Source organism: Ylistrum balloti, unplaced genomic scaffold (assembly GCF_031769215.1).
Source record: "Ylistrum balloti isolate Yb309-2 unplaced genomic scaffold, AGI_CSIRO_Ybal_v1 Utg371482, whole genome shotgun sequence".
NCBI lineage: Eukaryota > Metazoa > Mollusca > Bivalvia > Pectinida > Pectinidae > Ylistrum > Ylistrum balloti.
The window spans coordinates 37344-54111 of NW_026782769.1; the positions used below are offsets into that span (position 1 = coordinate 37344).

Genomic DNA, 16768 nt, shown 5'->3' on the forward strand with positions numbered 1-16768 from the left:
TTACATATATCATGTTGCTGTTGAGAAAAAGACAAACTTCACTCCTAACAGTGATCATTAAAATCAATGGTTTGTAGTAGTAAAGAGAAAGTTATCGTTGATTAGATTCACACATTTACCCGAACAGGTTGTCAACCATCATCTAGATAAAAAAACACAACAGGACAACATCTCATATCATTATTACAACACATAGGTTATGGCTTACAGGAATCTAGTTATGTAAATATACGAGTTTCAAATTCCGTTCATTTTCATGTCAAGTTTGAATAGTTGAATGTAAATCCAAAAACAATAGCATATTCTATATTCCAAACAGCTGTTACAGTATTAAACTTTGGTAGAACTCAAAGAAGTTCAGGTACCATTAAAAAAAATGTAAAAAAAAAACCCAACTGAGGTGTGCAAATTTTCTAGAGAAATTACATGTTTAAAGTAAATTTGAACTTGCTTTCAGAAAAGAAGTCAATTTGAATGATTATACTTACCTCCTTTTTCTGTGCATCATAGAGATCAAAGGTGAGACCAGTCAGCTTAAGAGTCAGGACACAAAGGGGTGTGGTCCAACATATATCTTCATAATTGTCAAGGATGTAATATCCCGAAATAAGGTAGACCTACAACAAAACAGTATCAGTAGATAAAATTCTATAATTTCATATCAATCTCGCATTAAAGCAATGTCTAGTAATAAGCTTGCTCTTTATATATATTACTGTTCAGTAAGGTTATAAACAAATGCCCACCACCAGACTCTGAGTAAGGAGTAATCTACAGGTTTGTCCCTGGTGTCCTGTAATAAGCCCACCACCTGATATTGAATAAGGAGTAATATACGGGTTGGTCCCTGGAGTCCTGTAATAAGCCCACCACCAGACTCTGAGTAAGGAGTAATCTACAGGTTTGTCCCTGGTGTCCTGTAATAAGCCCACCACCTGTCACTGAATAAGGAGTAATATACGGGTTGGTCCCTGGAGTCCTGTAATAAGCCCACCACCAGACTCTGAGTAAGGAGTAATATACGGGTTGGTCCCTGGAGTCCTGTAATAAGCCCACCACCTGACCCTGAGTAAGAAGTAATATAATTGCCTCTGGCATCCTGTTATAAGCCCAACCAATTACCATCTATTTTACAAATTACACTACAAAGAAATGTTGAAATGGCTGTACAGTAAAAAACATTAGGGCCACTTTATCAATATTAAAGTCTGCAGCATGGGTGCACTTTGGATTACTGCATGAAAACTGTGTGCTTATTGCATTTCACAGAATTACAAGATTTTGTGTAATCTGCATCTGCTATAAATGCATACATGAAAGAATGAATGATATGGTAAAACCTGGGAGATGTTGCTATATCTAAGATTAGTTGCCTCAAATTTAATCAAATCTACCCAAAATTAACATGTGATAGATTCCCAGAATATCTGCTGAAGCCCTTTTTCAATCAATTGGATGTAACTACAGTGTTGAATATTCATCAGCTTTAGATAAATCAACTGTTTAATATTCATTAGAAGCATTTGTGATTTGATAATTATTTGTTCGGCTTTGCTTTATTTATGATCAAATCCTTATTGTTTATTCATTAGTTTACCATACGTACGTTGTTGAATATGATGGCAAGCCACAGCGACAGTCTAGTGCCAGCACAAGTCTGTAGTATAATGTAGACACCCAACACATTGATGACGGTGTGTAACGCACTAAAACCTGAAACATAAACCAAACACATTGATGACAGTGTGTAACGTGCTAAAACCTGAAACATAAACCCAACACATTGATGACGGTGTGTAACGTGCTAAAACCTGAAACATAAACCCAACACTAAAACCTGTAACATAAGTCACACTAAAACCTGAAACATAAATCCAACACTAAAACCTGAAACATAAATCCAACACTAAAACCTGAAACATAAACCCAACACTAAAACCTGTAACATAAGTCACACTAAAACCTGTAACATAAGTCAAACTAAAACCTGTAACATAAATCCAACACTAAAACCTGAAACATAAACCCAACACTAAAACCTGAAACATAAATCCAACACTAAAACCTGTAACATAAGTCACACTAAAACCTGTGACATAAATCCAACACTAAAACCTGTAACATAAGTCACACTAAAACCTGTGACATAAATCCAACACTAAAACCTGAAACATAAACCCAACACAAAAACCTGTAACATAAGTCACACTAAAACCTGTAACAAATAAGTCAAACTAAAACCTGAAACATAAATCCAACACTAAAACCTGAAACATAAACCCAACACTAAAACCTGTAACATAAGTCACACTAAAACCTGTAACATATAAGTCAAACTAAAACCTGAAACATAAATCCAACACTAAAACCTGTAACATAAGTCACACTAAAACCTGTAACATAAGTCACACTAAAACCTGAAACATAAACCCAACACTAAAACCTGTAACATAAGTCACACTAAAACCTGTAACATAAGTCACACTAAAACCTGTGACATAAATCACACTAAAACCTGTGACATAAATCCAACACTAAAACCTGAAACATAAACCCAACACAAAAACCTGTAACATAAGTCACACTAAAACCTGTAACAAATAAGTCAAACTAAAACCTGAAACATAAATCCAACACTAAAACCTGAAACATAAACCCAACACTAAAACCTGTAACATAAGTCACACTAAAACCTGTAACATAAGTCACACTAAAACCTGTGACATAAATCCAACAACAAAACCTGAAACATAAATCCAACACTAAAACCTGAAACATAAACCCAACACTAAAACCTGTAACATAAGTCACACTAAAACCTGTGACATAAATCCACACTAAAACTTGAAACATAAACCCAACACTAAAACCTGTAACATAAGTCACACTAAAACCTGTAACATAAGTCACACTAAAACCTGTGACATAAATCCAACACTAAAACCTGAAACATAAACCCAACACTAAAACCTGTAACATAAGTCACACTAAAACATGTAACATATAAGTCAAACTAAAACCTGTAACATAAATCCAACACTAAAACCTGTAACATAAGTCACACTAAAACCTGTAACATAAATCCAACACTAAAACCTGAAACATAAACCCAACACAAAAACCTGTAACATAAGTCACACTAAAACCTGTGACATAAATCCAACACTAAAACCTGAAACATAAACCCAACACTAAAACCTGTAGCATAAGTCACACTAAAACCTGTGACATATAAGTCACACTAAAACCTGTGACATAAATCCAACACTAAAACCTGAAACATAAACCCAACACTAAAACCTGTAACATAAGTCACACTAAAACCTGTAACATAAATCCAACACTAAAACCTGAAACATAAACCCAACACTAAAACCTGTAACATAAGTCACACTAAAACCTGTAACATAAGTCACACTAAAACCTGTGACATAAATCCAACACTAAAACCTGAAACATAAACCCAACACTAAAACCTGTAACATAAGTCACACTAAAACATGTAACATATAAGTCAAACTAAAACCTGTAACATAAACCCAACACTAAAACCTGAAACATAAATCCAACACATTGATCACTGTGTGTAACGCGCTAAAACCTGAAATATACATCTAACACTTTGACATTGGAAGCTTGAAATACAAAAACAATCAATCTACATATGACATTCTAAAAAGGTATGCTGTCAGCAAAATGCATTTCTACCAAAACATCCATAGATGTGGGTTGGCTTATTGACAGGCATCGGTTTTTTAATAAACACAGGCTTATTACTGTTTCATCAGATAGACCTAGTACAACTCCATTAAAGAGCAGTAATGGGGAACAGTACAGATATATGTGTCAATTCAGTCAATAATATACAAACAATAATAAAATACAGATGAACTCATGAATATTTATTGTGTTTAGATTCAATTTTAAAAAAGCTGATCGCTCACAAAAGCATGACCTGACAAGTTGATAATCAATATATCACAGCCACATCATTAATTTACATAAATACTGATAATTTTCCAGATATCCAGTGATTATAATTCAGCCTATCATAAATTAATGATATTGTATTTACAAACACTGATGCTGTACAGCGCCTTAATAAACAGTCATGTGTACTCTCCCGTGATCTGGGAAAGGGGTTGACCAAAGTGGACTTCCCTGCTTGGCGTGGATATTGTTTCTCAGAAAGCTATGACCAAGGCCTGTCCTGTACAGTTGTGATTGTATCATTTGGCAATTAATCTAATTCTTCTGAAAAACATGCAATGGGCCTCCTCATAATTATATTGGTTTTAAGTAACCAAGGGCACGCAAGTCAAATCAACCCTGGCTGTTCATAGAGTGATAAACAAACAAACAAAGCTGAGAAAGAAAGAAAGAAAGAAAGAAAGAAAGAAAGAAAGAAAGAAAGAAAGAATGAATGAATGAATGAATGAATGAATGAATGAATGAATGAATGAATGAATGTCATCTTTCACAAAGTTCCATTTTGTGTATTAAAAAATTTGATCAAAACTCAAGAACATAAGCTAAATATCTGTATTTTCATACCCTATAAAGACATGTATCCTGCTGAAAATTCATAAATATTTAAATAATATTCCATTTACATAACTTATGAAGTGTAACCGTCTAACAAGCCTTTAGATACCAGGATAAGGCAGCTCTAACGAATCATCAATATTATTTATAGTTCTGTAAACACAATAATTTGAAACAGACATTTTAACTTCAGTGACTAAGACAGCTCAATTCCTTTTATCTTTTTGACTCAATTGTTGATAAATGAGATTTCTTCTCGTTAGAGTTCATCAGTATAATAAGCTAGAGTGTTTTGTATCGATTACGGGTGTTCATGATTTATATACACACATGATACATATATCACAGAAAAGGTCAAATAATAAAGGTCATGTTGGGTCAAATGTCAACATTTTTTCTTTTCTTTTTTTTATTTTTCATCTTTAAGAAAATATCTTGCATTATTTTATATAGAATGTAAATCCGATGAATTTGATGTCTCAATTTTTTTCTTTACTATTTACCGTTAAGGATGTAAGTCATTTGGAATTTTTCCTTTGATCTTTGTAAGATGCTGACAATATAATGAAAAACTGTTTTTCTCCAATGTCTAAAGAAAATGTTTCCTTTTAAACATAATACAAAGTTCTCCCTAGATGTCATTCCACATGTAGATGTCTTCTTAACTTAATTAAAAAATTGAAATGGCCACAATGAAGTCATTTTCTTTTTATACCAGAATTGCTGAACTCATTAACAGCTCAATAGCTGCATTCAGTATTGGATATGTTTTGTAAATGAACAGGAAAACATATATCTTAGTTTTCGGGGAGTTTTTTGTGTCAAACATCAACTTTCAGTTTTAGGTCGGGGTCAAAGTTCAGAAATGCTATTTTGGGTAACAAACTTTAAACAAATTTCTTTTCAAGTTCTACAAAATTAAGAGCCTTGAAATTAGTTATGTAACATGCTTCTTCAATGATTGGTCATAAAAAAGTTGTGAAAATGAATGACTTTTCAAGGTCAATGGGGTCAAGTGTCTTAAAATCTTTGAACAACTCCTCTGCAATAACCAAGAGACCCAATGCAATGATATTTGGTCAATAGCTTTCTGCTATTAATTGCTATCAATGGTAGTAGAAGTAGTATTGTGTGATGCCTCAATTTACAGTTTTTGGAACAGGTTAAAAGTTCAAACATGGTATTTTTAGTAAGCTTTCACACTCTTCTTTGAGGTCTAGAATTTTTAATATGAATTATATATATTAATATTTAATATGTCTGGTGCTTAGATGATTGACTATCAAAGCTGTGAAAAAATAAATGACTTTGACCTTCTTTTAAAGTCATAGGGGTCAAATGTCTTAAACATCTTTTCCACAATAACCAAGAGTTAAGGTTTGATTACATTTGTTCAATAGCATATTGCTAACATATTGCTATCAGTTGAAATAATAAATAATGTGTGGCACGTCAACTTTTGTTTTTCAGTTGGAGTCAAATTTAAAAAGTGTTCTTTTGTGTATCTAACAAAATCTTTTAAGTTCCTCAATGTTCCACAGAGAATCTAGATGTTTGTTTATAAAAGGTTGACCTTTTCATACCTGGTTAGGTTTACATCAAAAGTCAAATTTTTGGCCAACAGTTTCTGGTTTTGAGCTATTTTACTCCCCCAACTCTCCTGACTCTTCCTCTTCCCCACCTCCCTCCTCCTGACCCTTCCCATCCAAGATTTCGTAATCACATCATGCATCTATCAATAAGACTGAACACTTAACAACACTTAAGTCATATTACTCACATCTTTAACATGTTTGATTAGGTACAAGGATAGTGGCAGTGATAAAAACAAGAGGCCTAGCGACCTTGACAGTCACCGGAGATAACCGATATTAAATATGAAGGTTAAAGGGTAGCTTTCAAGTGTCATGAATAAGACGATAGTAAGCCAGTGTCAATACATGCATACCATCAAAACTGCATGTCATCCTATACTAATAATTCTGATATATTATTTCCAGTGGGAAATAAACGTTATGCTCAAAAATGCAACTTTTCCATAGAAATTAAAGTAAAGTCAACCTCCCTTCCAGGAAGAAATGTGAGACCCATTTTGGTAATCAAAGCACCCTAAGATGCCTTCATCCATGCAGAGCTTTTGATTCTTCCAATCCTGAGTGTTGAGAAGAAGATTTTTTAAATTTGAGTAAATCTGACCCCATTGGACCAGCCCATCCTGGGGGTCAGCCAGGATCAAAATGGGCATAACAAAAGTTGTCATCCTTTGCTCATAGTTCTAACTAAGGTTGAAATATTTCTAATAGATATCAAATAATCAAATTATGCTCAAAAATCTATTTTTTCTATATAAACCACGGTTTTCCATAATTTTGTTAGTAGTAGACAGTGTAGTGAAAGTAGGAGGCTGGCCTGCCGTGTACATGTAGTCGTGTACGGAACATTATTACGGAACTGGATTGGTGTAGGCGGCCAAATGATCAAAGTAGCCTGTCAAATTGGCCGGCGACCGGCTCTTATGGAAAACCCTGTATAAACTATAGTAAATTTTACCCCCTACCCATGGAGAAATGCGAGACCCTGGGGCCATAAAATTCCAAATTTCAGTAAAGCACCTTAAGATGCTTGCTTCCATTCATGAAGAGTATTTGATTCTTCCATAACAGGGTTTTGAGAAAAAAATTTGAAATTTGTGTCATTCTGACTCTTTTGGCCCTGCCCCTCAGGCCCCTGTGAAGTCGGAAATGTATAATTCACTTTTACCTTTCATCTTAGGCAAGAAACGGTTTCTACAAAATTTCACTGAAATTGGTTCAGGGTTTTTGAGAAGAGGTAGAAAATGTTAAACTGTTTATGGACGTACAACACCAGACAAAGGTGATCACAACAGGTCACCACGAGATTTAGTCTCAGGTGACCTAATAAGCTAAATCAATCTTAACCTTTGTTAACGAACATTTTATTTCAAAGAGTCCATTGAAAGGTAAATCACATCTTCAAGCTGATTTGAAATTATATTGATCCAATAGATCACATCTGTGACTCGGAAATCACTGATCTCAATCTTAATTGTTGGGACACATTCTATTGAGAAATCAATAATTAATATTCATGAAAATTCCAAATCAATACTGTTTTCCTACATGAACACCACACATATGTTACACCTGGGTAATATCATTGGGTTATAGTGCTGTACAGGAATCAGTCACACTAAAGACAGACTGTGACAGAAACCTACCACACACCAACAGTACAGTCCTGTATTATAGGGTTACAACAGTGTACAACAGTCAGTCACACTAAAGACAGACTGTGACAGAAACCTACCACACACCAACAGTACAGTCTTGTATTATAGGGTTACAGTGATGTACAACAGAGAAAAGGAGCAGAGTAAAGGTAGTTTTCAACAGAAACCTACCATATAAGATAAATGGATTTTGACAAAATTCCCTGTGATGGGAGTGACAGGGCTTAATATGGGAAATAGATCAAATTCTTTCAAACCTTTCTGATGTAGGAGTATCATGATCAGGGTTCTGTCTGAAGCATCCTTGAGTGAAGGGAATCAAGTTTTACATAAAAGGTGGGTCTCAGGCCCTTAGGGGCAGGAGAGGTGGAAAAGGGTTTGGCCCCAAGGGGCAGGAGAGGTGGGAGAGAGAGCCAATATTTTAAATCCTTCTTCTGTAGGATTAAGCGGTGTGTCGCAGTCTCCTTGAGCAGAAGGGGAAGGGCCCAATAGGGAAGTAGAGCAAATTCTTTAAAATACTTCTTTTGTAGGAATGTCAGGATTCTATCCCAGTTTGATCTGACACATCCTTGGGTGAAGGTGAATCAGTTTCGTGGGTTTGGATCCTCTTGTGCAGGAAGAACGAGTATAATAACAATAATAGATATACATCATTTAAATGACTTCAGTATTCCAAGATGAAGCAATTTCAGAGAAATAAACCAGGTGAGTAGTGCAGGCCCTATAGGCCTCTTGTTCAATTAAGGGATAATCCATACAAAAATACTCCTATTTTTCTTTTGACATTTGACAAATTTGATAATAACTTCCATATCTACAAACATCACAAATGAAGATATAAAGTTCATGTAAGCCATACAGAACACATGTATGAAAATGATTCCCACTGTTTTTAAATCTGATTGAAAAGAAAGCAGATTACTTAGAACAGAAACACTTCAGGGTTCTAAACATTAACGTGTACAATCTTTGGTGTTACAAACTTTTTACCATGAAAGTTCAGATTATCTGTGAAGCAAATCCCTTGTTTTCTGTTTTTTCATACAGAAGACTTTGGTATCGATCTTGTCCCCGTTGGAATAATGAAAATTGAATAGGTAAAAAACTGTAAATTCTTAACTTGTAATGAGTCAATACCTCTCAGTTGGTAAAATACAAATTTGTCTCTCTCCAGATCACGATCAACCTGCCTTCCCCATCTTTTGATTTACCTACATTTAAATGCAGTAGATATCCTCTACTGTGAGTTTCTAGGTATTGTCAACAAGATTTCTAAATATATATAAAATCTATACTACTGAGGCCTGACCTCACCATATTTAGTACATTTTAAGAAATCTGATGCCTCTTTTCTTTTGTCAAGTAAATCTTTTCATCACTTTTCAGGACATTCGTTTTCTGGTACATGTGTATAATAATTACCACCAGAATTCAGCACACGGTGTGTCACTCGCTACTCTGCTCGAATGAGAAACACAAACTAATTACCTTTCAATCTCATTTAATTTCACGGTCTTGAGAAAGTTGAACTTATCAAAAACCACTCTTAGTATGTTTTCTTAGTCTGAGGTGTACATTAGACAATGTAGACTTTTGAAACAATGTTAAAAATACTGTACATTAGCGAAAACATTGCCTGCTGTGATCTACAACATATTGGCTTCTTTCAGGATTCCTCATTATTCACTGTTGGATCTCTCAGATTAAATCTTTGTATTCATTAAATAGCTAACAGGACCAATATACATCCGATTTATTGATTTTTATTGCGGTAAAAAGGTGACGGACTCAAGTCAGATAAAAGCAAATCACTAGACCACGACATAGTATGATCACATGTGCATTTGCTATTCATTGGAAAGTGGACGCTCTGTTATACTACTCACCAAAGTTGAAGGAAGCGATCCATAGACCAGTTATGATGAAGAATATATGTTGAATGTTGGCTGTCTGGCCGTACACAAATCGTCGGTAGAAGGCGGCAAGGGGGTACCCTGAAATATACAACATGTGAGTTAGCAATTCACATTGACAACTTGACAACATTAGGACAAATATGTACAATACTAATATTAAACTCTTAAAAATGGCAACTGGATCAGTTGTCATCACAGGAACATACTTATACAACTCTAGTATTAAAAAGTTATATAGCTAAATATCAGTGACTTCAAAAGACCAGTCTGTCATCTAGGACTTTTTCTACAAGCACTTTTGGGCCAAACTTTTGCCCCTTTTTAACAATTAAACTTAAATTTTCAAAAAAATTTGATAATTGAAGTCTGTCAATGACTTTTGTTTCTTCAACACAAAGTAATTCTCCCGCAAACAACCTTAGAATTACATTTATAGCTACCTGCTTTTTAAAAGAATCACTCTTACTCTTCAAAATTGTGTCAGGTTTTGGTTGACAACAGCTGATGACCCAAAGAACAAGTAACCCAGCAATATCTAAAAATTCATTCTATATCCCCGTCCAGCACTGTGAAATTACAAACACATATACATAAACTGTGAGTTTCCAGAAATATTTTAAGTTGTAGGTCTATAACTCTAGAGAAAAAAATTCACTGCACTAAAATGAAAAGGTGACCAGTGCATCTTCTCATTACACAAATACAGACCAAGTTACATTTATATATATCACTGCCCATCACAGAATAAATGAGTTGAAAACGAATTAGGATGGAATGAAGGAATGATGGAGTGACAGAAAATTCCGCCTATAAACAAGCCATTTCATAGTGATTAAAATTTGCTTCCCACTTGGTAAACATTCTTTCAAAATATATAACAAAACAGCCTGATATAAAACTGATGAAAATAAAGTGCAGTGGTCAACATCGAAAGACAGCGAGTCCCAGTATTCTTAATCTATCTGAAATGAACAACTCTGAAATGTAATACGTTTGGGAAAGTATTCTGAAATATTCACTAGTCTGAGCTGGGGATCCATTGCTACTAGTTAACAGAAAGGGCAGGAATTAGTCTGAAACAGGTGCTATCTGTTACAGGATGACAGGGGGCATTAGCCTGAAATGTATAACTCTAGTGTAAACAATGTAATAGATTACTGGTTGTCAATTTCAGAGTGCACTGGGTGGGGAACATAAGTTTTATCCAAGGTGTGCAATGTTCAATTTATTTTGTAGCCTGTCACACCTTAAATATCAAAATTGTAAAATGTTCATCATGTTAAAATAAACAACATTGCATCATGGGAAAAAAACAAATATATATTTGTTAAGAAGAAGAATGCTCAGTATATGATGAACTTTGAGGTCATCAGACAAATGAAATGTGCATGTGTACACATTTGGTTTTATTTCTTAACAATCCACTATCTACCTGTGCATAAAGGTGACTTGATAAACATGTTTCTAAATAAATTAAGGGCATATTTTTATTTTACATAATCAACATTGTGTAACAGGACTTACCGGTTTCCTACAACTAAGTAACATGTACATCTTAAATATGTAAACAATGTTAGGCATGAAAATTGATCCACAAGTTCAAAATTATCTTGAAAAAGCTTGGATTTTATTTCATTACATTAACCATCTTAAAACAAGCCCAGGTTGCCAACACATAACATCAGATTCAAAGTAGGGAGGTAGGCTTATTACAGGACAATGATATAGTATCTGTTGTTAAAACCTCAGATTCAAAGTAGAGAGGTGGGCTTATTACAGGAAAATGATAGAGTATTTGTTGCTATAAGCTCTGACTCATAGTAGGGAGATAGGCTTATTGACAATGCTTTAGAGTTCTTCTTATACTGCAGTATATACAGTGGGCTTATTTCTAAAAATGGACTTATTGCTATATATAATGATTCAATGGGAAAATATCATTCAACAAAGTAGTGAAAGTTTACTTCAGTCTATTTTCATACAATTTATTTGATCTAGTTGACAATGTAGATCAATATACCTATGTATACTCACTCCCTCCAGTAATTACACACATCCATCACTCATTGTTCTACCAGCACAAGTTCAAATTTACACACCTGACTGTCAACACAGACATTCTTAATTAAATAACAAAAATACTTTCATATATCATATATATCCGAACAAATTCCAGTAGTGATGAGACAAATATAACAAGAGGCCCGTGGGGCCTGTATAATCCACCTGGCAAAATTAATTCATCTTCACCAAAGACTGCTTCAGACCAAATCTGGTCATCATCCACAGAAGTAGGATCTTAAAGAAATTGCTTTATTTTTCTTTTTGAGCCTCACCCCAGAGGGTTGAGACCTATCGTTTATAAAAAAAAAAATGATTTCCCTTTACCCAAGAATGCTTCAGACTAAATCTGAAAAAAAATCCAATCATTCCTACAGGAGGAAAAGGATTTTAATAAATTAGTTTTTTCTCCTTTTGGGCCTCATCCCTTCCACCTAGAAATAAATACCACCTGGTTACTAAGGAAAACACCCCAAGGGTGAAAACTGTAACAGAATTTGACAGGAAGTTTTCCAGCAAATTGATTTACACCAAACAGCTATGGTGTAGAATTGTATATAGATTTCCATTTATGACATGAGTCAATAAGAATCTAATAGGTAACTTTTTTTTAAGCTCTAATAGTTACATATAGGCCTGGAGATAATTCAATCTGATAAGATGTGTTCTCTTCTCTACAAGAGCATAAATATAGTGAAAATAATCTTTGTAATGTAAAGATCAATACAACAAAAGAAAAATAGATAATGGATGAGTTTTAAGAATTTTAAAGTTGAACAGATATTATGCTTAACAAGAGGCCCAACAGGCCTGCATTGCTCATCTCGGTAATTTTGCTCTTCAGCCATTAAATAAAGAATTTCAAATATGACAAACAACTTTCTGATATAATTCCCCTATTGAGTCCCACCCTTGTGGTCAAACAGAAGCCAGATTTACTATTCATTGCTTCAGATCAAACTTGAACAATATCCTTGTATGGAAAAAAGACTTTTAAGAACTTAAATTTCCCCGATCGGGCCCACCTCTCCTGCCCTAAGGGGTTGGGATGAATAATTTATACAGAATTATTCCTATTCATAAAAGAATATGTCAAACCAAATTCAGGCAAAATCCAATCATTCCCAAAGGATTTTAAAGAATTAACTCTTTTTCCCTTATTAGGCCCTGCCCCTGCTACCCAGGGGACTGAAACCTTACATCTATACAAAATTTTATTCCCCTTCACCTAAGAATGCTTTAGACCAAATCTGGGCAATATCAATCCATTCTTACAGGAAGAGTAGGATTTAAAACATTTACTCTTTTTCCCCCAATTGGGCCCTATCCCCCTTGCCCCAGCAGGTCCAGACCTTACGTCTATACAAGATAGCTTCTCCTTTACCAAGAATGCTTCAGACCGAATTTGGACAATATCCATTCATTCCTACAGGAGAAGTAGGATTTAAAACAACTTGCAATTTCTCCTTTTGGGTCCAGCCCCTCTGGCTCCTGGCAAGAACCTAGATTTACACAAACTTGCTTTCTCTTCCCCTAAGAATGCTTCTGACTGAATTGGCATAAATCTGTACAGTCGTCATAACTAGTAGCAATTTTTATAAAAAGTTGATGGACATCAGACACCAGGCCATGGCATAAGCTCACCGGTCCTTCAGGACTGGTAAGCTAACAAGAGGCCCAAGGGGCCTTAGTGGTCACCTGAGGAACATATGTCAATAATCTCGGGATTTTAAAATGTTGCAAAAATGTAACAATACTTGTGCAGGACCATGTGTAAAACATCTGTACCAAGTTTGAACATGATCCACCCAGTGGTTCTTGAAAGGAAGTCCAAAATGTCTTAGCCAAACAGAGGATCATGTTTTCATTTACAAGTTGAAATATAGCTTAGTAGATACATGTATAGCTAAAGTATACAAAAAATTAGATCAATTTCAAGTCTATCCACAATCTTTTCTTTGCCTAATACAATAAGGCATCCAACTAAAAACACTCACATAAAACGTGAAAAAATCTTGTGGTACTTTTGAGACAGAAATATATATGTATCAAGGCTGAGAAATGTAGTGTTACCACAGGTATTGAACCATATTATACATGTAGCTCAGAACATAGAAGGCTCAGCGAGTAATAAGATCCGGGTTTGATGAAAGATCTGGCTACACATTTTTTCTCGCCTATATGGTTGTCATAAACACACAACATGTCTTTATTAAAGATTAATATTTAACAAATATCAGAAGGGCTAATTTTGGACCAGTTAATTTTATTCTCACAAACTTTGCAGTCCTTTACCTAAAAATCATCTATATGAAGTTACACTTTTGGTTCAGGACTTGATTTGCTAAGATTTAACAATCCCTATTGGGGCCACGCCCTTTTTCTTCGCAAACTTGAAGAAGCTTCCCATGGGGATGCTTTGTGCCAAGTTTGGTCAAAATCCATCCCTTTTACACCCCTTATGGGCCCAAAGGGCACATAATCACTTTTTTCAACATATGTCCTTCACTAAGGGATGTTTTCTACCAAATTTGGTTGAAATCGGTCAAAGTTGAATTTTGGACCCTTTTGAATGCCCCCTAGTGGAGCCATTTTTGACCCCCTTTTTTTTCATTAGCAAACTTTGTTGACCTTGCCATAAGGACCCTAAATATCAAATATGAATTTAATCTGACTGTTGGTTCATGAGAAGAAGACTTTTAAAGATTTACCTAATTTTACCCCCTTTTTTCCCCCTCTTGGGGCCACGCCCTTTTTCTTTGCAAACTTTAAGCGCCTTCCCATGGGGATGCTTTGTGCCAAGTTTGGTTAAAATCCATTCCGTGGTTCTTGAGAAGAAGTTGAATAAGTGAAAAGTTAATGACGACAGACAAATCATGAAGGCAATAGATCACCATGAGCAGTCGGCTCAGGTGACCTAAAGATCAAAAACAAGCTGGCCTATCCTGAAAATCAGCTTGTAGTTTCTTACATAATAAATAAATAATTTCCAAGTCCTGATTTTTCCCCTTTAATATCTTTGTAATTTTAGTTTGCATGACTCAAATTTCAGTGAGTCGAAATTTTGTTTGAGTCAAATTACATACCAGTACCAGTCTATCATTTGCACAACACATGGCCTCTGGCAATCAATTACCAGTTTAATTATCCAATCAAAAGTTGGCTTCTCAATTAATGTCATCATCCTGTAGCTGTGACTTAACAGTATGTTAAACAAATAGCACATTTACACAGGACATGAAAACATTTAGTTGGTTGTGTGCATTAACAGTATGTTAAACAAATAGCACATTTACACGGGACATGAAAACATTTAGCTTGGTTGTGTGCATCGTCAGGAAAGATAGAAAACGAAACCGTCAAATCAGTACAAATCTTTTGACAAAATCTGATCTCCAAAATTCCGGGAGAGACTCATTTTTGAGTTTGTTTACTGAAGAACTGTGATTGGGTACTTTGCTAGATTTAGTGCTTGGACAATTAAGAGTTGCAAGTATTTTTGATAGATAAAATCTATATTATATATATTTTCAGTAAATATTTATGCCTTATGATTTTGTCTACTAAAAAGTTAAAAAAAAAAAAATGCATTTAAGGTATTTATTCAGAAGCCGTTTACTGGAAATGGTTGCTGTAAACAAGTAGGTGAGTTAATTATAGTGTTATGTTAAGTTTGTTAAGTAATTAATTATTTAAAACGTCACCATTTACCTTGAATGAATGTTTAGGAATGAATTAAACATTACCAAGATTATGGAGAGTTACCATGCTTGACTGCCAACCTATTTAATGCTTCACGTACTTGTGTTGATACCTAGAATCTTCCTAAAATTTACATCAATCGCAAAAAATGTCACATTTACTGATCAATTGATACGAGAAAGTGTAGATTGCACACCTGTGTACGAGTCTCAGACCTCACGAACGCTTCTCGATGTGGTACATTTTAAATACTTTTCCATCTATATGACTTATTCCTACAATTGGGACTGACTGTAATGAGATTCATAAAAAGCTAATATATAAAGCAATAAGCCTGTATTGCCAACAGTTCTACACATACTCAATGCAAGAAGGCAGGCTTATTACACAAGTCTGTGGCTGTCAGTTTGCATTTCTACTGAACTGTGACAGATTTTGATAGTAAAATATATACAGTGAAAAGAAAATGTTTCTAAACTCATATTAATCCTGCATTATGACACTGGGGTAAATAAAAAAACAGTTATTCAAATCAGGGAGTTGGGCTTATTACAGGGCTAAGACATCAAATTTGCCACCAGTTATAGGTGGACTTATTACAGCACTTAGATGTATCAGGTAGGTGAGAGTTTATTACCAGCTAGGACATAACATTTAATACCAGGTAGGGGTGAGCTTATCACTGGGCTAAGGTAGAAAATTTTATACCAGGTAGGGGTGAGCTTATTACTGGGATAAGGTAGAAGATTTTACACCAGGTAGGGGTGAGCTTATTACAGGGCTAAGTTGTAAGATTTTACACCAGGTAGGGGTGAGCTTATTACTGGGATAATGTATAAGATTTTACACCAGGTAGGGGTGAGCTTATTACAGGGCTAAGGTAGAAGATTTTATACCAGGTAGGGGTGAGCTTATTACAGGGATAAGGTAGAAGATTTTACACCAGGTAGGGGTGAGCTTATTACTGGGATAAGGTAGAAGATTTTACACCAGGTAGGGGTGAGCTTATTACAGGGCTAAGGTAGAAGATTTTACACCAGGTAGGGGTGAGCTTATTACTGGGATAAGGTGGAAGATTTTACACCAGGTAGGGGTGAGCTTATTACAGGGCTAAGGTAGAAGATTTTACACCAGGTAGGGGTGAGCTTATTACTGGGATAAGGTAGAAGATTTTACACCTGGTAGGGGTGAGCTTATTACTGGGATAAGGTAGAAGATTTTACACCAGGTAGGGGTGAGCTTATTACAGGGCTAAGGTAGAAGATTTTACACCAGGTAGGGGTGAGCTTATTAC

General features: G+C 35.1%; 1 protein-coding gene across 1 annotated transcript in view; it reads right to left on the reverse strand.

Annotated features, from left to right (window-relative positions):
- LOC132562679 (lysophospholipid acyltransferase 5-like) overlaps window positions 1-16768 on the reverse strand; it is a 39339-nt gene that overhangs the window by 15254 nt on the left and 7317 nt on the right. The window contains exons 2-4 of the mRNA XM_060227434.1: window positions 9682-9789; window positions 1607-1713; window positions 489-617 (exon numbers count right to left, since the gene is read on the reverse strand). Of these exons, the coding sequence (XP_060083417.1) occupies window positions 489-617; window positions 1607-1713; window positions 9682-9789 (344 nt within the window). The remainder of the gene's footprint in view (window positions 1-488; window positions 618-1606; window positions 1714-9681; window positions 9790-16768) is intronic.